The following is a 27,366-nucleotide window of genomic DNA, read 5'->3' on the forward strand; positions in this document are numbered from 1 at the left end:
ATGACCGCCAAGTAGATTTAGACATGGTCCATATACCAGGGCGGAGAGCTGTCCACCAAGAGCACTGGCACCACCATCTCCATAATCATTTTAAGTATCATCTCTTTTCTTCAAACAAGACTCATGGGACTAATTACACAGAAGAATAATAAAGGCAACTCAATTTAAGGTTTATAAATAGCACTTTCCAGTGCTAACACACACACGCTTAACAATGGAAGGTAAATTAACCTGAATTATTGGATTACAGTCATTTCACTCACCAGACTGAGCATACCCTGGAGGTATATTTATGTCATACACACTGGCTATCCTTAACCTACTACTCACCAGCCAGACCAGATGAACCAGACTCAGGATCCAGGAGATGAGCTACAAATGTTTAAGCAAGGGTCACATTTTCAACTCCATTCCCACATTAGGCACATCATCCCCTTTCTCTTCGGGATCCTATGTGGAGGACAGAGTAGATTCCCATCTATTATTTCTCTATTTACGCTATTCTGTCCATGGTAAATGGTTCTGTAGAGACAGATTAAGTCTCCTAACAGCCCTTCACCCTCTCACATTCCAGTAGCTGTGTCTACAGTAGAAGGTAGGTGCAGTCCTTGTCACTCTCCACAGATTTCCTTTGTGAAAAAACCCACAGCATATGAGGATGGGAGAGGAGGAAGGAGCTGTGATGGGCTCTAACAGATTTCCCAGGCTGGATGACTGTGGCTGAGGCTGGAGGAGTATATAATGAAACCTATTTTCCCACGGTGCAGACACAACCAGCGTCTAGTTTAATGTAGGACAGACTTCAGCTCTTCTAGATATTGATCCTCATCAAGCACACATGCTTACACTGCTTTTCTCATAAACTACATCAGTTTTTGTTTCACCTGTGAGACACATCAAGCACATGGACAGGAACTAAAAATATATAGAAGAAATTTACACCACAGTCTACACATAATATAAGGCCAATATTGATCCATCTATGCAGAGCTCCACGACAGTAGTAGTGCTGCCTAAAATCTCTCTGCCTGTGCCTGTTCTATAATAAATCTTTCATACAGAGATGAAAACTTCTCATGGAAGGTGTCTGCTTTATTCAGGACATTTTTCACTGGAAAGCCAAAATCCCACTGTTTTTACCCTGAATGTCAAATCCTCAATTTGGCCAAAAATGTTAAAGACTTACTAAGAATTTTGATAACAGAAACCTGACAAATTTTCTATGTATTGCTTTTTATCACAAAATGACAGGTTTTCTACAAGGACTATTCTGATCAGTGTAATATAAGGAACACTCCGTAAAGGATATAATGTTTGCATGCACGTAAATAATTATTTAGCAGACGTTGAAGCAATCAATAGATTTGTTCACCAGATTTGTCAGTTCAGTGAAATTTGTTGTGCCCTGTAAATGGCCTCCTAAGAGCAGTACTTTATATGTCATGTTCAACAGATGTGGAAGCATTTGATGGACATCAGGCCTAACAAATTTTTAAATAAGTGAATAGAGAATCATCTAGATGCTCTACTTCACTTGTTTTATCAAGCATAATCCACTGCTGTATAGCAAAGGGTAGTGTTTGTGAACCAGGCCCTCATTTTTACTACATAGTCCCTAATCCCAAAGCACTTTCCTGAGCTGTGACACCTGGCATATTGTCTGAGAAGAAACATATATCATGGAATAAAACATTGGAACATCAAACTACCCCATTTAACAGACAGATTTTTCCACAGAGACGATATGTAAAAACAATCTGGACCTCTATAAGAGACTTAATTAACAGCCCTTCACAAAGAACGTATTTTTTCACATTCAAATTTGCAAAATGGAAATTATCTTTTCGTGTGGTTTAGACTCCAAGGACATGCAGCCTCAGCCTATAGAAAAAAAAGAAAAAAAATCACTCTCTCACAGTACCAGAGTCTGCAAGCTCTCCAGTGAACTGATTTTTTTCTCCCACTATTTGTTATTTTTTATGAGGAGAACCAGAGGAAATAACCACATAATTTCAGAGACACTGCCTGTTTACACCCAGTTGACTTTATGCTCACCTGCTCTGATCCTTCTTTGGCTCCCTGACGTCAGGGCCATATTCACACACAGATGAAACCCAGACAGTGGTTAGTGGTGTGAGCCTAGTCTCTAAACTTAGGCACCTAAATTAGCAGGTCTGAACGTTTTTGTATGAAGCTAAATTTCTCAATACCATTTATCAAGTAGATAAGAATTACAAGCTCACAGGTGAAGAAGCTGGACACACAGCACAAATGCATTTCCTGTGAGCACAGTACAGGCCAAGAGTAAGGGAAACTTCTAGCCCTGTACCCAAAATTCATTGGTTACTCACCATCAACACACCAGAAACAAGATGATCATGGTTCCAGGTTATTTAGGGTAGCAGAATATATTTTGGTTAACAAGTATAAATTTGGCTTATGTCAAACAGTCGAGCAAGTGCCAAACAGCTGTAAAATGTATACTATGAATTTCACTAAAAATTGCTAACTTCCACTTAAAAATAATTTCAGAAAAAAAACTCAGGTTAGCAGGGAGACAAGAACTTGCTTTAACAGTAAGTTATCTCAATGTAACAGAAGAGAGTCACTGTCAATCAATATACAAAACAAGTGGATAGTAAAACGAGATAGCATTATTGGTAGAATTCAAAATGCTCAAAAACAATTACTCAGGAAGACAGAATGGATTCAGTGGTCTCTCAGAAAGCTGTGTAGCCTCCTTCCTGTCCTCAAGGATTAATTTAATAGCTAAGGTTAATACCATTTCCCAGGGTTTTTTGGTATAAAAATCTACCCAGTCTGAAGGTTATTAAATTCCTAATGACATACTTAAAACTACCCCTAAGGGTTTCATTTAAGCAAAGCCAATAAGTAGGGCTCTGAATATTCAAGTCAAGAAACTGAATGAGGATGTGAACAAGCCACTGAGCAAAAGTTATGAGCAAACCAGTTTTGAATATCCTGACTGAAAACCACAGTGCTTCAAACAACAGAAACTATGATAAAGACAGAGGCAGAGACAGAGCCTGAACATTGCATTAGGGAGTCTCTCAAAGTTCCTGCCACGGTAAGTCAACAACACATCCCTTTGCAGTGTTGTTAGATGCACCTCTAATGCACAAGGAAAGGTGAATTTCTGATATATGAACAGGGATAACAGCCTATTCTTGCCCCTGCATTATCTGATGCTGTACAAAAATAAGAGGAGTATGGAGAGTAAGGGAGAAAAGAAAGAAGGGAATTGCCCAAAGCACCAAACTCCCTGCTTACAGCTCTAACATCACACGTTAACATGAAACAGCTCTAACCATGACATCTAATCCTGGGGTATTGAAGAAATACACCAAATCATGACCTGGCACACAAATCTCATGGTTTCCAAGCCTCAGATACCTTTTTAAAAATCACCTGCTTCACTGAACTGGGGACTATGTCATTAAAGAAGATACACATAATAGTGACTTTATTCAGGAGTAAGCACAATTCTGAGATCCTTGCTTCTGGGTTTAGAAAAGCTTTACCACACCGCCTGCTACTGACTCACGGACAAAACAAATGTGGCATTAATGTTAGCTGCAGACTGGCTAAGCCCACTCCTTTCATCAGGAACTACAAGTTTCTGCCCCCTTCTACGAGTCTGGAGAAAAATTATAGCAGGCTCTATGTTTTCTTGATCTAGACCCAAGACAGAGTACACAGAATTTCTTATGAAATGAAATGACAAAGAAATATCACCAGCATTGAACTGTTCCACAGATAAACAAAGTGAAGAACCTAGGAGATAACACTGCGTGGTACAGGGTCAGAGCCGCTACAAGTATAAATCAGCAAAACTGTTTGGACCATAATGCTTTACCAAAAATTCCCCCATTCTGCTATCCTAAAGTGCATTTCTTGGGGTGTTTCTATTTCAACTTGATATTTGTCATGTGCCTGATTCTGTACTAACTGAAGGCTATGGCAATGCTTTTACTGAACTTGAAAAACAGGTATCGAGCCTTTGAACACTTCTTAGGAATCTTTTCAACCTTTTTCTGACTGTTCTCTGAGGTCAGGAAAAACAGCTAATAAAACAGATTTATAGATTTTTTTTAAAAAAATTTAAAGATCCCCAAAGTTCCAGAACGGAGCTTTAAAGTGTCAGGACCATTTCTTCTATGGAAACCAACTCATTAGTCTCATACTTCAGAGCTATGAGAGTAACTAAATTCAAGGCAATACCAACAAGCCGACCTTCATACCCATCACAACTTATCATCATGAAAGAGCACATGAAATTACAGATAATGTTGAAATATATGATGGGGGAGACTATTGACTCCCCACTAGTTGGGATATATTAAAGAATGCATATAAACAAGAAAATTTCCAATGTTTCCTGACCGATTATCTACAAATATAAGTGTTTGGGTAAAATCTCAGGGTCATGTTTATGTTAGTGAATGTTGGCAGGTATATATCACTATGTTTATCTGTGAGATAAATTGTTACTATGCTACAGTTTTTGACAACATGGCTGCACTTGCTTGTTAGGAGCCCTCCACAACAAATATCTGACTCATAGAGGCCAACTCTGGTGTTTATATTACTTTATTTGTATCAACCCAAATGTCAAAATAAGTGTAATTTACTGAAACCAGACTCAGTCCCAAATTATACACCACAGAAGACACAGACACCAAATACCCATAATGAAATACTTTCACAGTGCTTTTATAGCCTGAGGAAAATTTTACAATCGAAACCAAACAAAAAACAAAGAAAAGGTGTTCACATAAAAATCGCTTCAAACCAGGTATTTTGCTTGCAGTAATTAGTAAACCAGAAAAAGGAGAAGGCTCTGTGACCCCACTGCCTTTTGCCATGGACCACCATGTGTCCATGGAAGGTTTCTGTAACCTGATGATCTGCCCCATGGCACACAAGAGGCTGGGGAGCTGGGCAAGATGAATTACCATTAAATGATTCTGCAGTTATTACTGCAGCAATAATTACTGCAGCACCAGAGCCATCAAAGGCCAAGGCAAAATTGCAGAAGCCGTGCCCACCTAAAGGTAAGTGGTTTCTATCAGAGAGCAACAGGGGAGGACAAGAAGTCTTACCACCTTGCTACCCTTTTTCCATCGCAGCCCTACAGGCTCTCTCCCTCCCTAGGCTGCAGCAGAGACATCTCAGATCACGTATTGCATGGACAGCAGACCACAAAGCAACAGATGTGACCTGTTCTCCCCTGCTCAGAAGAGCAGCTCTTTCTGGACAGCAGTGCTTCATAAAAATACCCAGGCTTCGTAACCCAAAGCACTCCGCTCAAAGGTACTTGCACAACCCATGTCACAAGAAATACTTTTGTAAAGAATGTTGCTGTGAATGAGCCTCTGAGGGAATTTGTTGTTTTATTCAGCGCTTCCTTTAAGTTTACCTTGCAAACAGAGGCAAATTGTTTCTTTTTTTTCTAAGCAAGAGAAGCTATTAATATTAAAAACAAATCTGAATCTCCTACTGAGACTAGTTTTTATTTTCTTTTTTTTTTAAAGCAGGAGCATCTTGTGAACGAAGACAAACATGTGAGGCTTGGTTCATGACCAGCAAAAACACATATTCTAAATATCAGTGGACTGCAAACAAACCTAACTTTTGCTACTGGTCTCAAAGTATTTGCACAGAACTTCAGCTTGATTCTATTATATTTTTTACCTGGAATAAGAAGCTAAAACTGACCACCAGAAATCTCTGAATTAGAAGATCCACTGTAAAAATGCAAAGCCACACAACCCAAGGAACAAAACCAGCCCCTGCAAGAGAAATTAAACACACTTTCTGTATCCTCTTCTTTTACATGTGGCTGCACATTTGTGATTTTAATAGCAAGAGCTTTTCAGAGTGGGATGACTAGGGAAAATCCATGTATCTTGAAGAATTTGGAAAGAAGACGAATGTGGATTATTCTCAGGAATTAGTTTATTAGGAAAAAAAACAACACATAAACACATGATAAGTGAAGTTCTGGTAGGAAACCTCAGACCTACACAATATTCCTTTTAGACAAAGACTGACAGTTTGTTCAGCAAAGCATCTGCACACTATTAAACACTGTCTTAGTGGCTTTACTTCAGAAGACCCATCTGAAATCAGACTCCTTGATTCCCTGGTCATGCTAAATTACCTCATCTGCAGTTCTGCTGCACAGTCAGAACAAGAGCAATCTTCATCAGAGAGCAAGCAGCGCTCTCCAAGCATGCAGCAGAATTCTTCCTCATGTGGATATTATTTGTCAGGGTGCTGTTCATGTTTTCCTAAAGTAACAGAACAACTAGTTTCTTTAAACTTTATTTACACAGATACCATATGTAATAATATGCCTATTGTTGTCTATATTTATACCAGGGATGTGGAAACTGAAGTTACAGGAACATGTCTACATATGTACCTATTTGAAGACAACTTCTGGGTATGTTAAGGCACAGCTGATGTACTGCAACCATGCAGGTGTGCCAGTAACGATGTCTTATGCCTTTCCTACAGAGGTCTTGATGCAAACAATCTAAAAGCCTAAACACACATCTTCTATAAATATCCAGTTGGAATCACCTAAGCAACAAAAAGCATCCCTTCTAAGTGATGAATTTTAGCATCTCATCAATTTCTAGTTAGTAAACTGTCTGTGGCAGAAAGTATATTGGCCTATGAGACCATACAGCACCTTACACTTTGTTGTAATAACTCTATTATAAATAATAATGAACTGTAATAGATCAGAGTTATTTTCCCAATGTAAAATATATATGACAAACCCAAACAAAAACATAGGGCTAAATCCAAGTATAATTGTCATGGTGGTGGTGATGAGTGCACTGCACTCGCTAGAATGGTCTAATATAGACAACATCTTCTTGATAAAAGCATGCAAAACAGCCACAGCAAAACAAAACACTATTAAGGCCTGATTAAGATGAGGAGCTGGAGATCATAACATAATGGGAACATTTCTACAAGTACAAAGTAATTGAGTGTAGTGAGTACGCAGGGGATTCACAGCTAGATTGAGAGATCTGCTCTCCCAGCTCTGCAGTGCGTGGTTTTCCCCATGGCTCCCATGCAATGTGTGGCAAGTGACAAGCCCTCTCGGCCTTGCAGAGTGTCTGTACAGCAGAGGACAGCATATCGTAAGGACAGTTAAGCTAAATTTCCAAGAGGAGCAGTAAAAGTTGCAGCAGCAGTGTAGCTTCAGGAGCCAAGCTAACCATTTAACTGCTTAACAGACCTTTACACTTCAGTGCAGCTCGCTCAGTACTAATTCAATGCTCTGATAGCATAATACTACAGCTTGCAAGACTTAAAATTATAAAGAACTATAGCCAAGATCAGAGAAAACTGAATGATGGGTGCATTTTCTACTTGTCAGTATCTACATGAAACCAATTTTTTTTTTTAGATGCCAGTACCTGCATCTGAAAAAAAGAAAAAAAAGTTAAATTCTGGTTTCCACTTGAAGGCAAATGCTTCCATTATGGACTAAACTTCTTCTTACTGAAGGCTTCTGTTTATCACTTTCTCCCTGATTATACTGAGTCAGACTGCTAGCTGTAAACAGAAAGCAAAAAATCTAAACTAAATGCAAAGACAGTCACATAACTTTCTCATGGCTAATGTGAAAAATAACATTTAGCACATCTATTCCAAACCAAAGCACTTTTAAAGAAGATCTTGTTCTGTGTTATAAACTTACACAATGGGAGGTGTTAAGTGGCCTATGATCAGCTTTATATTTACACAATTCTTTGTCATCATAGCCCCTCCTATTTGTGAACTGGACTTGCTCTAGTAACAGTTTTTTATAACACAGCCTATAAACTGAGGAATCTACAATTTCATCTTTAAAAAAATTAATCGATACATTAGAAATTTATGTACAAATTATATTGTTATGTTTACACTTATTATTATTTATAAATCTACTACATTTAAAATTAAATCCTCAAATCCAAATTTTTTTTTCATCTTTAATTTTTTCTGAAGGCATTTCTTAAAATGTTCCACTAGCTGCCTTTATGCTTTGAATTTTGTAAGGAAAGTACTCTGCTCAAGAACATGCTACTAGTAATTAAGTATAAGTACATCAACTTGGGGGGGGGGGGGGGGGAGAAAAAGAAAAGAAACCTTCAATACCACCCCAAAATTGTTCATTACCATTTTTCTTTTCTATTTCTTCACTTCTAAAAGTGTTTCATACCCTAACCTCTTCAGCCCAATTTCTCTGTTGAAAGATACACACTTAACTCAGCAAGATCACCCCACTAGATAACTTGTATATTATGTACGGTATCAAAGCCAGGCTATACTTAAATCTATTGGATCACAGTGTCGTTAGCCAAAAAGTCAAAGCAGTGAACAGATCCATCCAGGATAAGAGTACGCTTTCGCCAGCTTGGAGTTCTCCTCCCTGTGTGATCCCAAAGGAGCACTGCAGTTTATTGCCTGTCCTTCCTCCTCATGGATAGAAAGATGAAAAAGGGACTGCCCTGAAACCCTGCAACTACACGCCACTCAGAACAGCAGCTAGGGGAGGAAAAGACACAACAATGCCACCTTGCAGAAGTAACTTCCGTGTGAAGCTTCTGATCTTCTCAAAAAGCTACTGCTGAAGGAAAAAGCCACCCAAAAAAGCAACCAAACAAAACCAGAAAAAACCCTCAATAGGACATAATTAAAAAAAAAGTTTTCTTTTCAAAAGCTGATTTTCCCCACTCATCCCAACACTTCAATATGCATTAGGACTAGTCATATGAAGCCAAAAGGGACAGTACGCCCCATTCAAACAAAACTGTTTTAGTGTTAGCAGTATCCAACATAAACTTTGTGACCTTGCACAACATTCTTCTACAAAATAAACTCCAGCCATTTGCCAGCAATAAGCTGTATATTGATGTGGTATTTAACGAAACTTGGAGGCTTCAGTTGGGAGACAAACTGTCAACCAACCACTAATTGATTTTTATGACGTGACTCATAGTTTAGTAATTTCCCAGAATTTAATCACAGGGCACCCAGAAAGATCAATTAAAGAACAGGCTCAGAATTTGTTAGAGCCCTGTGTGAGACAGGGGAAGGCAATGACCTCAGCAGCTTTGCCACAGAATTTTATGAATGAACAAAGAAAGGATTTAAAAGGTAAGTTAAACTAATCTTGCGTTTCCTTGCCGACTCTTTCATTGTTTTTCCAAAGGAGTGAGTTTTTAAAATGAAGTAGAAATTGAAGGATTGTGTGTTGTAGCTACTGTTTATATTTACAACTTCATTTACACATGACCATTATGTGTGTGACGAATTGCTCCATTATTTTTGGTTATATATTCTTTTTTATCTCTCTTGATAAAAAGAGGGGGGAAAAAAAATCAGAGTAGGAGTAAATTCCTTTGGATTCTTGTACAAGCATCACATCACATTATCAGAATGAATAGTACAGAATTACTCCTTCCCCCTCCACCCCCACCCCCCCCAAAAAAAAAAAAAAAGAAGAACGATTAAAATGGTCCTAAGAGTTTTTAATGCAAAGTAAGATTAAATGCTATTTTGGCCACAAAAAACTATGATCTCCCCTGTCTCTTCATTCATTTTCAAGCTTTCCCCCCCCCCCCCCCCCCTCAATTTAACACAATTAAATCTGGAAGTGTTATCCCCCTTCCTATTTTCCACCACAGATTTTTTTCAAAAACTGAATGAAAATCACAATAAAATGTTGAAAACCTTTCTTAGTTCTGAAGAGGTTTTACACAAGCTTGCGTAATCTGATCAGTTTTACCCATTAATGTTGTTATTCCATGCAAATTTATAGAATATAATCCAGATGACTACTGCACAACTGTGAGCAAAACCTCATTCCCTGCTTTCTGGTTTTTGCTTTGCAAAAAGCTCTTCTTCACTGAGAGCTCTCAGAAAAGGAGACTTAACTAATTCTCCTGGCCAAGTTAAGTGAATCAAGATTATATTCAAATGGTCTGAAGTAGTGAGAATTTTTAGATCTACTAAACCCTGTTATGATTATCTTAAATATTATTTAAATATGAAAACCACTGAATATATCACTTTGGTTTTCCTTACAATAACAATCAGCACCAGCCTGAGTCATGCATGTTACATGCTAAAACAAGGGGAAAAAAAGAATAAAAGAAGGAGCTTTACAGGCATACATACTCTAAACAAGCACAGGAACATGCAAGTTGGTGCCTTGAATCTAAATGAAAATGTTTCTTAATTTCTTCAAACCAAAATTTATCTATCGAATAGGCACACATTCAGACTTACTGTTTCTGCACTGACTTTTATGATGATGATGATGATGACCACTTCATGAGGAAAGACAGAAAGCTAGGCTATGGGAGAGTGGATTGGGAAGACACCACATATCTATGTAGCTGCTGTTATTTTACATGATTCACAAGCCCATTACATGCCACTGTCATATAACTCAACAAGAGAAAATCTTCAGCATCTTGAAATTCTCATACTTCCCTGGACGAGTGCAATGACTACTTGGATGCTAGGAGAGCACTGGGTACTGGAGCAGCTCCATTTTGCAAGAATAATCAAATATTTAAGGAGAGGGAGATGAGGAGAAGAGGAGGGATAGCAAAAAGGCACTGTTAGCTGAGCGCACTTGGGATACAGGAGAACCAGATTCAGGTCTCTGCTCTGAATTATAACAGGATGTTAACAAATCTGCTTGGGGGGGGGAAATGCATTTATGCATTTTAAAGTTCCCCACTTCATCCGGAGGCAGAACAGAGACATTTGAGTAATGAGAAGCTGCACACCTAGCTCTGCATCTGCACCAACAGCTTCATTTTGAAGAGTTCACAGCTCCCTCTAAATCACATTAAGACCAGAGTTTAAATGTTAATTATGGAGCATGTGCATATTAATTTTCTGCTTCCTTCTCTCCATAAGTAATGGGAATGCTTTTAAATGCCTTTTGTTTGGTTTCTTATGGGCTTACTTGGTTTCTTAATATATTACAGGGCACTTCCTGCGCTGCTTACAGAAGCAAATTTCCCACTACTAGTGGGAGTTTTCCCTGAGTGAGGTCAGCAGATTTGGTCCCAAGGGAGTGAACTGATCTTCAGGCTTAGCTACCCTGAAGATCTAGCAGAAAGCAAAGCAGATATTCTGGTTTAAAATTTGCTACTATATTGTATCCTTCTCAGCCACATCATCCAACACAAACAACTAGAAACGTTTTGCTGCAATAATCCTTTCAATTAAGGCTCCCATTACAGTGAAACAGCTGCTCACTACAATACATCTTTGTCATGGAACTATTTATTTCCCAGAAAACATTTCTTTAGTTGTTAAGACAGATGCAATAAACCAGATCCACGGAAGTAGCAGAAATCAAAGCAGCGAGCAAAATCTGACCAGCTAAACATCCTTGCCCTGAAAAAGGGGTGCTTTCTATGAGGACACAATTCATTCTTCTGTGTTGACAAAAAAGCCCACTCAATTTAAAGCACGTCTGGTGTCTCACTTTCAACATAATGTCAATGAGCTATAACTGAAATAGCAGCACAAGCCCTCACACATACATCATTAGAAAGAATACAGAAAACACTCCAAATACTTCTGTCCTCCTGCTGATCAGTGATGTTCACATGGGCCCTTAAAAGCCTTTTGAAATGCCCACATGATAAATATTTGATGGACAACCTCTGGTTTAATGACCGAGTCAGGTGCTGCTCTTGGCACATAAAGACGAATGTATCAGCACCTTGTTACTGCCTCCCATTCCACACATACATGCTTACACCTCCGCGGGCCCTGAGCACCCTGCTGAATGCTATCTATTTAGTTTACTAATAAGTCCAACCCATATTAACTGTCACTGGAATATAAACAGTAGTGACAGAAAGCATTATCATGAATAATTTAATCCAAGCTTTTCTTGTTGTAAATTCAGTCCCTGTGATTGCAACTCCAGGCAGCTTGCCTACAGTTCAGACAATAGCAGGAGGAGTGACATTCCTCTTCCACCTACATGTTCCCAATGATTTGAAAACCTTCCTTGTACCTCTGACAGCAACCTGCAGCTAGTACTGCACAAAACAGGGAAATTAAGAGAAGCACCTTCAGGTCAGAAACTGTATAGATGATAAGGTGTCCTAGAGGAACGAGACACTAAGAACCACGACCAGTCCTGTATTCTGGTTTTCAGGCATGAGGTTCAAATCCAGCACTCACTCTTTGCCCATAAAGGCCAGACAGGTCCTCAGGCTGAGTGGGGTACCAGATCTATACCACCTATGTAGATATTCATCTAGATGAAGATGCCAGACCCTGTATCAATGCAGTACGAAATGATTTCTCAGAACAATCAGCAGTACAGCCAGTAAACAGTCAAGAATTTGCTACCTAGTTCCCCTTTTACTCTCAAAATCTGTGTAAAAAAGCAGTATAGTATAAATATATATATATTTATACTATTTATATATTTATACTATTTATATATATATTTATATATATAAATATATATATAAAATAGTATAAATATATAAATATATTTATATATTTATACTATTTATATTTATATATTTATATATATAAAATAAATAGTATCCATGTGTCCTGCTCTCCAAGTTTCTTGTTCATCTGCTTAGCACCAAGAGATAATTCGAGGGTAATTCTGTGCTCATGAACGGAACAAAGCAGTGGGAACACAAATCACTGCACTAGGTGATCAAGAAACAAACATATTAAATCACACCATAACCAGGAGAAAGGAAGTCAGACCACTTCAAGAGAAGTAAAAGACAAGGCCTCAGTACTCTTATAGTGGAGATAGTCTTTCAGGATCCCTGTGACATGAAAGTACAGTATTAATCTGCAAAGCAGTAACACCAATCTAGATCTCTACCCTCAAACCTTCCAAACTCCTGGGGATTCAGACTCTGGATTCAAATCCATTATAGACACAGGATCATCCACAAGAAGTCAGGCTCAGCTTTGAAGTCTGATAAAAGAGGTCTTGACATCTACCAACTACTGTGGTCTAAAGCCAGTCTTATTTTCTGTCATAATACTCTCCTGTCAAAAGACGTACACACTCTCCCACGTGTGAGGAAGAAATACAGAATAAATTAAAAAATAATCCATGCTCAGCACTCAATTTGAGGGACACAGTAGGTCCTCTCTTGCTGATCAGAACCTATCTGAAATAAAATGAGGTAAGACAAGAAGGAAAAACACAGAAGAAAAATAAATTATGTATGACTTTTAAAGAAATTATGTTTACCTCAGTGGACAAATTTCTGGTATTACCAGAGTGTAATTCATTGCAAAAAGCTGGTGCCAAGGCACTGCAACGAGAAGTGATGCTAATGCCATCACCCGCCTTGCTGGCTAATACAGTCCAGGGCTCACTTAATGTTTCTTCAGACATCATCTAGTTGACTGAAGTACTGCGTGGTAGATTCAGGACATGCTTTACTGTAGCGTGACTGCCTTCAAACAAGGCAATAGCCACAGCAGCAGAGTAAATGGGAACAGCTGCACTGCCTTTAAAAAACTGCACAGTGCTTTTATTGGAATTCCTCTCACCTACATTTCGGTCATAATAATAAAAATGCATACCTAATAGTTTACTGACTTTTCCTTCTGTTCCTTTATGACAGCATAATGAAACATGGTTCTTTAACACACAGTGGTATTAGAAATGACAACAGGGAGGCCCAAAATATGTTTTATATTCTTCCTACTCTTTTGTTTTGCAAACCTAAATATAATGCTCTAAGAAAACCCCTCCCTTAGCATAAAAGAACTTTTAGGTCTGACTTTTGAACTCTTGAACACAATACTGATAACCACAGTAATGATCCAAAGCCTCCCAACATTGTCCATCACCTTAATCAAAACTCCAGAAAGTTTCAAGTCTGCAACTGTTATTTGGACCTAATATAACTTATCCCACTAACCCTCCCCAAACCACTCGACACATGGACAGGAAACCTTGCAGATCATCTGACTGTTATACCATTTATATACAGGTTTGCTGGAGACATTGAGCAAATTATTTGGGTAACGCAGGTTTAGAGGCATCAGCTGGGTCACCAATTCTACTTCTCACCATCACAGGTGACCAAAGGATATATTCTGGTTCATAAAAGGATCATATTCCACTTTAAAATGAGATGGGTCTTCATGCTCACTGTTTTTACTAGAAGCTGACACCTAGGAAAGTCCTAATCTATGGTCCACCATGTATACCCAGTCAGATGGTGTGCCAGCATCCACATTTAACCCAAAAGCCTTTCTTCTCCTTCTCGAATATCCCCCAATCCAAATCCAAAACAACAATTTCCCCTAGCAGACTGAAAAAGTCCAGAAGTTATTTTAAAATATATGAGATGTGCTATTTCTTTCTCGTTCTTGTACATTAACATCTTTCTTTGCTTCAGTCACCACATAGTCCTTCTTGGCACTTAGTCTGAATTCACCTTATCAAAACATTATCCTTCTTGGTTGTTTAGCACAGCTTAGTTTTAGAAAAGCCATTTTCATTTAATCTCTTTTTTCCAGTTGCTTCAAGACATTTATTTATTCTTCTCTTCCACATGTATTCCAAAATTTGGAAAATATGAATTCACAGGAGATCATGCAAGATCTTTCCCCCCTTTTTTCATCATTTGAGCTAATATTTTCATACTTCAATCTAGGGTATCACACTCACTTTCTGAAGGGAGATTATTCAGCCTTTAAACTTAAGCATTTAAAGTCCTTGGGTCTTACCTTTCCTTCACATACAGTACTTTTGCTTTTCAAAACTGAAGCAGACTCCTGTTTAAAGTTTTGACCATACCTCAACAATATTTAATTCCTACTCCATCCCTATTGTATTACCAGCCATGTTTTTTATTATTTTATATTCATATGGTTAAATGCATTTTTATTCCTTGTTTCAGTTTCCTTTGCAGAGTTTAACTCAGCTTGACTTCTGGCAAATTCTATTTCATCTGAACAATTCTTGACCTCTAAGATAGATTATTCCCCTTTTATTCACTCCTTGCAAACTCTCTGTTTATTCTTAACGTTCTTTGTGGGACTGGCTGGTCAGCAAGTTAGGTCTGGAGTTCACCCATAAAAGCCACCAGTGCTTAAGATGGGAGTTCTAGAAAGGTTGATGCATTTTTAACTAGACAATGTCACCACATTCAAATGCTTGAGCTCTTCAGTCACTATCTAGTTTCCCTAAACTTACTTTGCACTTAAGGTTAAGAAAACCTTAAAGATTGGTTTTTGTTAACTTTGGATCATAAGAATAGTGATGACCAACTCTCTCTGACGCCCTTAGTCCCTCCAAACCCAATTTTAAAATAACACTGGTTCTTCACAAGTCAATAATTGTTTGAGAAGTTGTTTGCATTAGGGAAGGATTTGGCTGTATGCTTACTGGCCTGCTGCGCAGGCTGAGCAGGCAGCAGGCAGGTGAATGTTGCATCTCACACTACCATACTCCTAGGAAGTCAGCCTGGCTGAAGTACTGTCACAGCTACAGTGGACAGCAGAAGGGGGCTCAAGGAAACTGCCTCCTTTGTCAATATCTAAAAGCTGAGCCTGCTTCCAAAATGTTGCCAGAAAACATAAGCTATAACATTTACAAGCAACAATCAACTTCCATTAGAAGTTTTTGCCACCAAGACCCCTCTGCATTCAGAGCTGTATTTCAAACATGTGGATCCTAGCTGAGATGTACAGAAATAATGCGCATAAAATAATGTCAATGAACAAAAAAAAGTATACATCCCTGCTTGTCAAAACCAACACAGAAAAAACTGTGAGACTTTTCAATCATTTACAGATGCAACACACTAAAAAAAGAGCAATTTCACTCAGAGAAATTCATGTTTCAGGACAAAGAGGAGAGAACAAATTCTTAGTCTGGCTTTCCTGGCATACTCAGCACCATTCTCTTTCCATCAAAATCTGTGGGCTGACTAAGCACTATTAGGATTGAAGAACTACATGACGCATACTCAATCATATTTTACAGCCTAAGATGCTGCTATTTTTATATGATTTTGTAAACTTCATTTTCATAATTTCACTATTGAATTCAATTTAAAAACATGCCACAAGGTCATTCTGAGTTTAAAATCCTTTCACATCCACTGTAAGCCTACATCAGACCCCAGGTTTGAGAATGTGCACATTCAGGACAGCATTCTTGTTAGCACTCAACTTTACAACTGGGTCTAAAGCACACTTTCTGCCCTTGTCTCGCTCTAACTCATGGCAGAAATTTATCCTTAGGCTGTAGTTGTGTTATCTGCGAGGACTGCTAGCTTATAGCAAGCTCTCTTACTCTACCATATTGTTCCTAGATTAGATTCCCATTTCTGAACTTTCACCTTCCAAATGTAACAGTAACAAAAGTTTTATTTTACACATGCTTCCTGGAAAGGAATAAAATTGACTAATTTTCAACGACTTTAACAAAGAGGAGCACAAAGGACAAGCTAAAAAAGTAACCTTCACAAGCTGTATAAAGTAACATTGGTATTATTTCAGTGTTCCATGTAGCTTACTGAATTGGGGAAAAAAAAAAAAAAAAAAAAGAATGTTTTCCAAGTTACTGCCAAGAATAAAAATTTCTGAGAGGTCTTATCTGTGCCTCTGAATTACTTCTCCATTAAATAAATTCACATTTACCTATACCTTGGGGTGAAAAGGGAGCTTTGGCTCCAGTTCTTTACTCACTGCTAGAGTTAAATTAAACAATGTTAATTAAACAATGACATATTCAGTCTGAAGCTGACTATCACCAGGGCAGGGGATAGACTTGGGATCAACTTGAAACATTAAAATAATTAAGAAATCACTTCCAGATCAACCTAAACTGTTTTCCTAAAACAAAAGGTATTCAATATCTAAGGAGAAATATTGCTTTAAAATAAACTAAATAATAAAAAAACAAATGCAGCTATAAATGTGCTCAGTTTCACAAACAAAACACTCTTCTGAATTTAAACCTGTGATAGTGTCAAGGCCCTTTAAAATGGCCTTTTTACGATTTAATTTAGTATTTCCACCACCATCCCCCAAAAAATCACACCAGCCTAATTGCAAGCACCTTGTTTCAAAGCCCTCTGAAGAATTCTTACCCTCTGTACCAAGAACACCACCCTTCTTTTCATTTGATTCTTTCCATAGACCCACGGTCATTGATAACCACACGAAAAAGCCCATATCAATTATTTAATTGTAAGTTAAAATAAATTTCCAGTTATCTTCTCCTCCTGGCTTGTGCATCCATCGCCCCAACTCTGTTGGCTTTGCTTTGTTTGCAAGGCTTCAATCAACACACTGCTGAGTTTCTGCCATACCCAGGTCCAAAAACATTGCCAGCACTCATATAATAAATTATAATGAAAATGCGTGACACATCATCTAATCAACCACTTAATGGGAGTCCCTGCTTACAATTTCTTCTGTGGAAGCCAAAAAGTAAAACTGTCCAGGAACTGGACTCTACCTTCTTAGAGTGGAATACCCTATTTGGGAACAGCATTACAAGGCAGTGAGAAACGCACAGGTATTACTTATCATATGCAACAATGTAAGACAGGTACAAGATTTCTGTACCCAATGCTGTCAGTGCAATGCTTCTTGTGAGTTCACTTTCACTTAGTTAATTCATTTAATAAGAAAATTTTTTAATAATAAATAGTGAGAAAGCACACAGTACCATTAACAGAAATGTTTGCTGGCTTGTAAGATGCAAGAGGATTTCTGAAGTTGGTTAATGTAAAGGTGTCACTTCATTTTCACTCATCCATTGCTAAAACTTCCATGAATAAGTATTTCAGGAGTTGGCCCACTGATTATAAATAACATGCTCCATTGTTCACTCCCAAGAGAATACTTACGATGTTGGAAGTGGAGAAACCTAGCTGAGATGCAGTATTTTGAGCCAAAGGATGTTTATGTAGCAGCCTGGCATGCTTCCATAGGAAAACACATGCCCAATCCAGTAGAAATCCCATTTTTAATTGCTGAAAAGCATTTTCTGAGTTATAAATAAATCTTCATACTAATGCTCTGGGCTTACACAAAGAAACTCAGTAGTTCCAAAGGCATCTTAAAAGAGTTTTTCCACCCCCTTTAATCAGCATCTCTATTATTGCCCAGAGTACTTTCTACTGAGCACTTAAGGTTTACAGGTAACAAATCATTTTCAAAAAAAGAAGAAAATCATCTTTGTGGTTACACAGGTAAAGCATGGATTAAACCCTTCTCAAAACCATATATACATATAGTAAATCTAAAGAGGAAAAGGTCAAAACTCAAGTTGTACCACCCAAAACCATGAAGATTTTTCATCAAAACATGTCTTATGTTTTAAACATGTTTTAAAACATCCCTTGCCAGTGTAGCCAATTCACACATTTTAACTTATAATAAGATTAGAACATGACTAGGTCTATGGCCTGTCAATGTCTATTCTGGCAGACATGACAGAAAACTGCTTTGAAGCACGGAAGTGCAGTGTACAACTTGTCAATACTATTAAAAATCCAGTAAACAGGTACAGCTTTTAGCCCTTGCAGGGATGAATAGGATTGCAATCATACACCTCAGATGCACAAAATAAGTAACTCTGTTTTGGCTGCACTTTCAGATGGTGAAACTAGGTGAGCTGTTACCCCCTATTTGGAGTAGTCCAACTACAGTGCCTCCAAAATAATATACAAATAGTAGGTGATATAACTGTTACAAGATGGAAGTAAAAACAGTCATGAACTCCAACTGCTTGAACTAAAAACACCTTACACTGAAGCAGTAACAGACTTGTAAGCTTAAAATGCACATTCAACTCAATCTGTTTAAAGCAGGCGACAGAAACCATGCAAGCAAGTCTTTCCAAAATCAAAGTCTGTATTCCCAAACTACAAACTGATTCTTTATGCATCTAATTTAAGAAAACCAAGAGAAAGAACACAAATTAGCTACATGATCTGTTTTTTCCATCAAATCCTATTAATAACGCTGCTGTGAAAATTATTAGAACTGGCTTAAAAGACCAAAAGCTTCAAGGATCTTTTTCACATTTTTGATACAGAGAAAGACATGTAAGATTGAAACATCACCATTTCATAGTAGTACATATGAAAGACTACTCCAGTGTATCTGTTAGTGAATACATTAGGATGGTACATTCTTTAAATGTTTCATTCTTTGTGGATAGTCCTGTATTACAGCTTTAAATATGACATTTGTCATCAGTAGGGCATGGTTTTAATAGGACTAATGAGGGAGAGGAATTTTGTTAAACCTTTTTTTAAACATATATCTCAATATCAGTGATTTGGTTTGTTTGGGGGTTTTTAAAGTTATTTTCATGTAATTTGAAAATCACTTTGGGCAGCAGGTCACTCACAAACAATGTTCAGAAAATCTTGAAAAACTGAAGCTCTTTCAGAGCAGAACATCCACTAATATAGAAAGTCCATTTTTTACTACAAACCATTCAACCATGAAGCTTTCCATTTAAGAATCTACAATTAAAAGGTTAACAATCCTTCTTGTTTCATGAGTATCACATGACAATGTTCACTTAAGCTCCTTATTTTGTTCAGGAGTCTTAATACCATGCAATGTAGATGAAGTCTAAAATTATGCATCTAATTTAAGATTTTTGGACTCACTGGAGGCTTAAATGGTCAACTCTGAGCACCATCATGAGGAGTCTACTTCTATTCAATAAATATATAGGATTACCCAATTCATAACTTGAACATTTAAGTTAGATGCCTGAAGTCAGATGCCTAAAGTTAGCATGAAACTCCAGAAAACTAGTGCAGCGGAGTGCATAAAGACTGCTAATAAAACAGATGCGTTATGCAAGTGATGAGTATACATATAGGAGCATTGTTCACATAGGGAGATCAAAATAACATTTGTATAAAAATTTTTGCCATATTCATTTGGATCAATACTCCCCTGAAATATCTTCAGCTATATTTGGTGATCCAAATTTGTCACTGCAACCCTTCTGCATCTTGCAGTTCTGTGCAGATTATTCCAAATCACAAGCCCTTTCATATCTGCAAAACGAACTCCACTGTTCCATTTCTTCACCATGGTTTCATCCACACTCAAAATAATGCTCAATTAACAATTATCATTTGGAATTGTTCATCAGTTTATCAATCTACACATTTTTAAAACATCATTTTTACTGATCTGAGTGCTGTGCCAAGTTCATTTATTCAATCCAGAAGAGATACAAGTTTTGTCATACTGAGCAGTATTTTAATTCAGAAGCAATCCCAGTCTTTTTGCCATTAACACAAGCAGTCAGCAAAATCTAGTCCATATGTGAAATTAACTGATCCCTCCCCTCTCGTTTTCTTTTTTATTTACATGGTGACTGGCTACAGAGTCTTATTAATCAGAAATTATGAAATTAAATAAAGGAACGTTAACAAAACTAACTAAATGCAAACTCACATCTATTACAGAAAAAATGTCAAATAAAACAGTTATTTAGTACTGCTAAAAGCCATTGGCCCAAAACAGGACAAATGCTTTATTATTTCTATAACAGCAGCATGTACAAGCTTTTATTAAGGACAAGGACATAATTACAGTAAACATTAGACACAAAGAAAAAAGATCACTGATTTAACAATCTCACAATCAAAGAAGTTAGAAACTAGGCTACTGCACAGCTTATTGCCTGTCATATTCAGAGAACTAGGTATCCAATCAATTGTTAATTTTAGAGATAATTCATACAGAAAACCACTGCCAAAAATCACATGGCTTTACAACACATGCAAAGAGGTATCTGCCTCAAAAGCAGTTCCCGTCAGCTACCCTTGAAAAATTGGTCAAGTTTTAAATTACTCCTGCAGACAAGAAATTTTATTTGCAATGAATTTTTTCTTTCACAGTTGTTTCATGCAGAGTAGTATAATTTGCTGTTTAATCAGCTTTGTAATCACTGATTTCAAGGATTATAAATAATAGAACTGAACAAGAGAGTTAACCAAATACATTTTCAGCTGCACATAAATGCTCATGAATATATTTGCCCTATTGAGCCAGCTACATGGACAATTAAGTAATATTTCTGCAAACAACACATTCAGCTAAATTTTACATAACTCAGTGTTTCAACTCTAACTGAAGGAGGTGTTTCCTATACTTTAGGAGAGGTTGGTATTTTCACCTGGCAGTTAGTATCTTACAACAAATGTACTGAACACATACTAAGACAGGAGACTGTGCCTTATCTCCATGATTAAGGATTAATATTACTTTCTCTTAGTAATTACATTTTTAAAGGAGATTAAATATTTAAGGGGAAAAAAAAAAAAGGAAAAAATTTCTTTTTCCCAGTGTTTATGACCTTTTATGTTTCTGTCAAAATTAAGATTAATCTAGACTGACATTGTCCATTCCAGACTAACTTCTAATTCTATAGCCTGTAAAACCCTTAAGTTTGGTGGAGAGAAGCTGCATAAATTCAGTAACTAGAAAGTGCAAGGTGATAAATTGGGAAAATAGATGGAAGTGCAAGAGATAAGAATGTTGGTCAGAGGCTGTGACCAGGGAGTTGACTGAGCCAGGAGGAGATGAGGAAAGAAAAGCTTAGTGGAAGGAGATCAGAACACTCAAAAGAATAAAAAAAGACTTAATCAAAGGGAGCAAGATTTCAGGAAAAAAACAACAACTTGAATAAAACAGAAATAGAAAACTCAAAAATATTATTTAAGTGACAGAAATTAAAGGGAAAAAAAAAAGACAAAATATATAGCCACATAGTAAGCTTTGTTGTAGTTTGGGTTTTTTTTTTAAATAAAGTTTATTTTATTAACTTTTGACTCTGATTTTTTGGTGGTTTGGCTGATTTTAGCTGAAATAGTTATAGGTTTCCCCTTTCTTTTCCATCCTCAACATTTTCTAGAAAGATACACCTATACACATACACACACAACTAAAAAAGGTGACAGGGACAGTGGACCAAAATTGTTACAGTCAGAAATACTGAATTTATAAAAGAAATTAATTCTCATGAACACATCGTAATACGAAATTCAGGAGAAGTGTAATGCAATATGCCACACAATATGGGGAAACTATCCAACGTCCTAAGAAAGCGTTTTCCTCTGAAGAAAGATTGCTACCATCAGTGATGCAAACTGGATGAGTTAGTGTCTATCGAATCGGGGAATTAGTCTTAATCAAAGAAGACTTTTTTAGACTCTAAAAAGGAGAGAATTGGGATGTCTGTCCACTGTCACTCTTGACATCTAGAAAATGCCTCTTTATCCTGTCAATCACTTCTCTTGGCACAGATGAGGCAGCAAAAGTAAAACACACAAAAACAACAGGGCAATTGCGTATTATCTGGGGTGCTTCCCTCTCAACTTCCACCTTCAGCACTTTTAAGAGAAACTTTAACTCACAGGTGGGCATTTACTGATGTTCCATTCTCACACTGTCCTCATAATTTTCCCCTGTAAAAATGAGACAGCCTTACCTAGAGTGGGATTTCCTACCTTTTATGCTTACTTTATTTATTTTTCAGCTCTATTTTTGCTGGCTCCACTGAATGTTTACGCAGTCAACACAAACTAAGCCCACCCAAATGGTATGGATCCTTGCCAAAAGACAATGTGTTATTTTCTTAGACTGACCAGTATAAACTGGGTGAAAAATGGTGTCGGGATGTAGAAAAGCATGGAGAGACATGATATAAATGTAAGAATTAAGGTATGAAATGCAAATACTAATCGGACCTATTCCACTTCCGTACTGTAATACTTCATGAAGATGGCTTCTTCATGAAGGAGTGAGAGGTTTGAACTCTATAAACTAACAGACTGGATCTCAAAAGCACCCTAATTCTCACCTGATTCCTTGCCTTGTTTCATAGCTCTGTCAAGGTACTTCAATTGCAGTTCACAAAGACTCCAAATTTGGTATAATTCAAATCTATCCCACCCTAAGCAATTTTTGGAAATCTGACTTTGATCTATTTATAACTCATTTCCTATCTATGAATAGCATTTAGCAATAATATTACCCTTGTGCAATCCTTTGCACTTCTTTTCCCTTAGCTTAGGTGTCAAGACTGTGTAGCACAGTGGGTATCTCTGTCAACTGATACTACTATAATCACACCAAATAATTATAAAGTAAAACCAAAAAAGAGCGTAAAATGGATTCATCCAATGCAGATTCCCTTTTAAATGAACCCAGCCTGTGAAATGCACTGTGGCGGGATATGACTTTGGTAAGCCATTCAAAGATTTTAAAAAAGATTGGCATCTATCCTAGCTAAAATAAAACTGTGAGTAGTCATAATTAGGATAGGTCAGGATACACTTTCCACAACACAAATGTAACTCTGACTTGCTTTTCCATGCTAGAACCTGGAGGAGAAAGTTCTCTTCCTTATACAGCTTCCCCTATCCACAGACTGGGTGAAAATCTGCATCAACAGAAACCATATGCACAAAAGGATGATGCAAAAGGGTTTTCTTTAGTTGTCTCCTTCCCTCCTCAAACTAATGGTTAATGGAAACACTAGTAAAAACTAGTACAACAGAAGTTGTACTTCCACTTGTAAAAAATAATTGGTACCGTCACTGTGTGCCATGCAGTAATGAATAGTTCATCAGACAACTCTGAAACTCGTGCTTCCTCTCTTCATCTTCTCAGTAATGAAGAAAAAGGACAACAGCTTGAGGGGTCACTCTAAAACAGAACCTGAGACTCTTCAAGAGCTCTCAGAGAATTCAAGAAAAGTTTCATACATTTCTTTTCTCGGGGGAAGGGGACCAATGGCCATAACTATAGGCAGGACATGGAAATGAATGTTTAGAAGGAGACCTGTCTACAAACCATTTGAAAATATGTCATTATTCAGCTAATACACTGAAAACTCCATGTTTGGTGTCAACCTGTTGCTCAGCCAAATCACAGTGAGTTCTCCAGGTAAGAAAGAGAGTATCAGTTTCTGTTAACCAGTGTTTAGGAGACAGACATGGGATTCAAGAACCACCTGGAATATCTACACACTCTTCCAAGGAAATAGGAAAATATGTCAATGGAGGGGTAAATCCAAACTGCTAAGAAAGTACCCTGGCAAAACAAAGTCAAGACTAAGGTTGTCCAGGAAACCATAAAAAGTGACAGTATCTTTGGGTAAGAACTTCACAGACATCCTGTAAACTCAGATGTCACTATACTTGGAGTCTAGATTTTCCAATTCTTTAATCAACATAGCTCCCTGAAGAAAAGTGGTCTGATTTTCCATCAGCTGTGACAATGGATTTGTGAGCAGAAGAATTATGCCCAAGTCAGTATCAGATAAGGATGTGTAACTTCAGGACCTCTTTAAATGCCTCTTTTTCATTAGTGGTGTCATGGAACCAGCTTACTTGCTAAAGGATACTCTTTACATTTTTTCCATCAGAATAGATGCAAAAGACTCCATCTGACTTTAGCATTGTGTGATATTATTTTTTATAGTGGTCTGAAGGAGAATCAGGTAAGCAGGAACAAGAATGATTCAAGCACTAGTGCTTTGAAATACAGTCATCGGCAATCTCATCCAACAAGCCACTAGGTGACAAAGCACACCAGTAGACAATAATCTGTAATTGAATCCTCACTGCAAATTCCACCAACAGATCACAAACCCTTAAATTTTGATATTGTTATACAGCCATTTCTGTTGACTTTCAAGAAACCACCCCTTTACACAAACAGGCCCCTTACATACAGCAAGAATGTAATGTTTCTGAAATCGTTTCTGTCTTTATAGGTCTGCAGAATTATTTTCATATTTTAAATTGTGAAAGTTTGATTGGTATGTGATACATAGATGCTTGAATGCCTGATGTAGATAGTTATTTGTCATGTCTACCAGTAAGCCTTTTTAGTTATTTTTACTAAGGCAGTTATATAAAGTTAGGATGACAGCAATGTTTAAATAAGTGCCTCAAATGAAAAATCTGAGACCAAATTTAATTCTCAGAAGTAACTACAAATTGAGACCTGGAGCACAATCTATGATAGGATGGCTTGGGGGGGGGGGGGGGGGGTGTTTGAAAGCTCATTTTTCACCCAGACTATGTCAGTATTCAAGGTGAAATAATGCCATAAAAAGTATTCCCCATTAACACCATCAGATAGCCTTACTGCACCTTGGGGCAAGAATGGCATCATGGTTGGAAGCCCTTCAGCACCAAAGCCAACATATAGTGAAACTACAGTGTCAAGGAATTTACAGTATGTATTACAAGTTAGCTCACTTAATGAGGGGAACTTCACCTTCTACTACACAAAGGCTTTTGCATGTACTCTGTCCCACATATTCTTAAGAGTCAAGCAACGATCTTACCTTGCATTGTTGTTTTTGTGGGTTCTGAAAACAGAGGAATGAGCAGGAGGTAGATGAGGTAGACAAAGGAGAGCCCATTGTAACGGAAAGCACAGGCTGCAATGAGAGAAAAGAAACAGAATATATTGCTTAATCAGTCTCGGATAATCAAGTTCAATAGCACAAAGCATTTCCCATTTGAGTTTACTATTTACCAACTTTTCACCACTTATTTCAACCATTTCTAAACAAATATTGAGGTTTATGCTTAAAATAAATAATAAAATTAAATACACTTCTGAAGTATTTTCACAGTAATATATATTTTAAGTTTAGCAAAAGATGCATCCAAGCTGCAAAGACTTTGTCCAGAATGATGGACAAGTTAGTTGATACCTAAACTTTTACTTTCTTCATACATAAACTCATTAAACCATTCCCCAGAAAAATATATAGCGATGCATAAATCAGTATGGGCTCCCTATAAGAAGCTACATACAAGTTTATTATATTATAATTAAAGATTTTCAGTAAATAAGGAAGACAAATTATGAAGTATATTTGGATTCCAAATTACAGTATGCCTAAAATCACCAGTTGTCCCTAAAATAGCAATGTCTTTAAATCAATGTCTGCTATTACAAAGTTCTAGTGAAAAGATGAAAAAGTGAAACTACAAATGAAAAAGGGCTCCACAGCAACTTGCAACTGGTGTTATACAAGTTTTTTCTAAATAACAGAACTATTCTGGTTTGTCTAATATTTCCTCTTCTATTTTAAAAATTTAGCGTAAGCGTATTTTCCTGAAAGTATCCAGGTCAGAGGGCCATTACAACAAGCAGCAATATTTCTACAACCAAGGCACATCTTTTCAAAGAATGTCATGCATATTCTGTGCTGAAAGAGGAATATGGACTTCCATACAGAAAGAATAAAAACAGCAAAAAATGACAAAGTAAAAATTTAGCGTAAGCGTATTTTCCTGAAAGTATCCAGGTCAGAGGGCCATTACAACAAGCAGCAATATTTCTACAACCAAGGCACATCTTTTCAAAGAATGTCATGCATATTCTGTGCTGAAAGAGGAATATGGACTTCCATACAGAAAGAATAAAAACAGCAAAAAATGACAAAGTAATCTGTAATTCCACTGTGCAGCAGATGTTGAAATATTGTAAGACCTACCACATTCAACCATTACCATGAGATAAGCCAAACGCAAGAGTCATGGGATGAATTAACCTCTACATTCATTTACTCATGGAACGTAACTATTCTCAATTATGTCTTCTCAGCTATATCTAAAACAACTTGGCTTTGGAGGACAGATACATCCTTAGTCCTACCAGAAACGTATTCCAAAAGAAAACAAGTTTCTCCAGTCACCATTCATGAAATTTCATGGAGACTATACCAGAAAAGAGTTAACAACTTAAGCATTAATTGGTCCTCATCCTCATCACAACTGTCCATTTTAGTTATAAATACAAAACTGAGAAGTCCCTCTATAGCAAACAAATCCATAAAATAGCTATAATTTTTGTTTCCCAAACTTAACAATGTTTTGAACAAACAACTCGATTTCCTCAAGAGCCCTGATAGAAAGACTCTGGATTTACGCTCCACGTCTGCAGCTTAGCCAAGAAACATGTGGACTCTATGGGTAAATCTGGCAAGAAGGAAGGACAAGAAGCATCTATGCTCTACTTCTAAACTGATGTTATTTTGTCACCAGCTTTCAAAAAAAATCTGTCAAGGACTATGAAATCCATCAAAGCTTGATAGAGGGTTTTTCAGAGTGAAATCCAGAATGCCTAAAACCAGCTTCTCATTGGTGTGTAAGAATTTAAACTCAGATGGCTCCTGTCATTTACTACTTAAGCTCCCTTTATAGCCACAGCCTTTAAAGGCCACCCAAAGACTTAAACCTACACTTGTAACTAAGAAAAAACTGCAAATAG

At 37.3% G+C, this 27,366-nt stretch overlaps 1 protein-coding gene across 1 annotated transcript in view; it reads right to left on the reverse strand.

The window, feature by feature from the left end:
* Positions 1-27,366, reverse strand: part of PIEZO2 (piezo type mechanosensitive ion channel component 2) — a 316,515-nt gene that overhangs the window by 233,042 nt on the left and 56,107 nt on the right. The window contains exon 2 of the mRNA XM_074847751.1: positions 25,427-25,522. Coding sequence (XP_074703852.1) covers positions 25,427-25,522 — 96 coding nt within the window. The remainder of the gene's footprint in view (positions 1-25,426; positions 25,523-27,366) is intronic.

Source organism: Strix aluco, chromosome 1 (assembly GCF_031877795.1).
Source record: "Strix aluco isolate bStrAlu1 chromosome 1, bStrAlu1.hap1, whole genome shotgun sequence".
NCBI classification, from domain to species: Eukaryota; Metazoa; Chordata; class Aves; order Strigiformes; family Strigidae; genus Strix; species Strix aluco.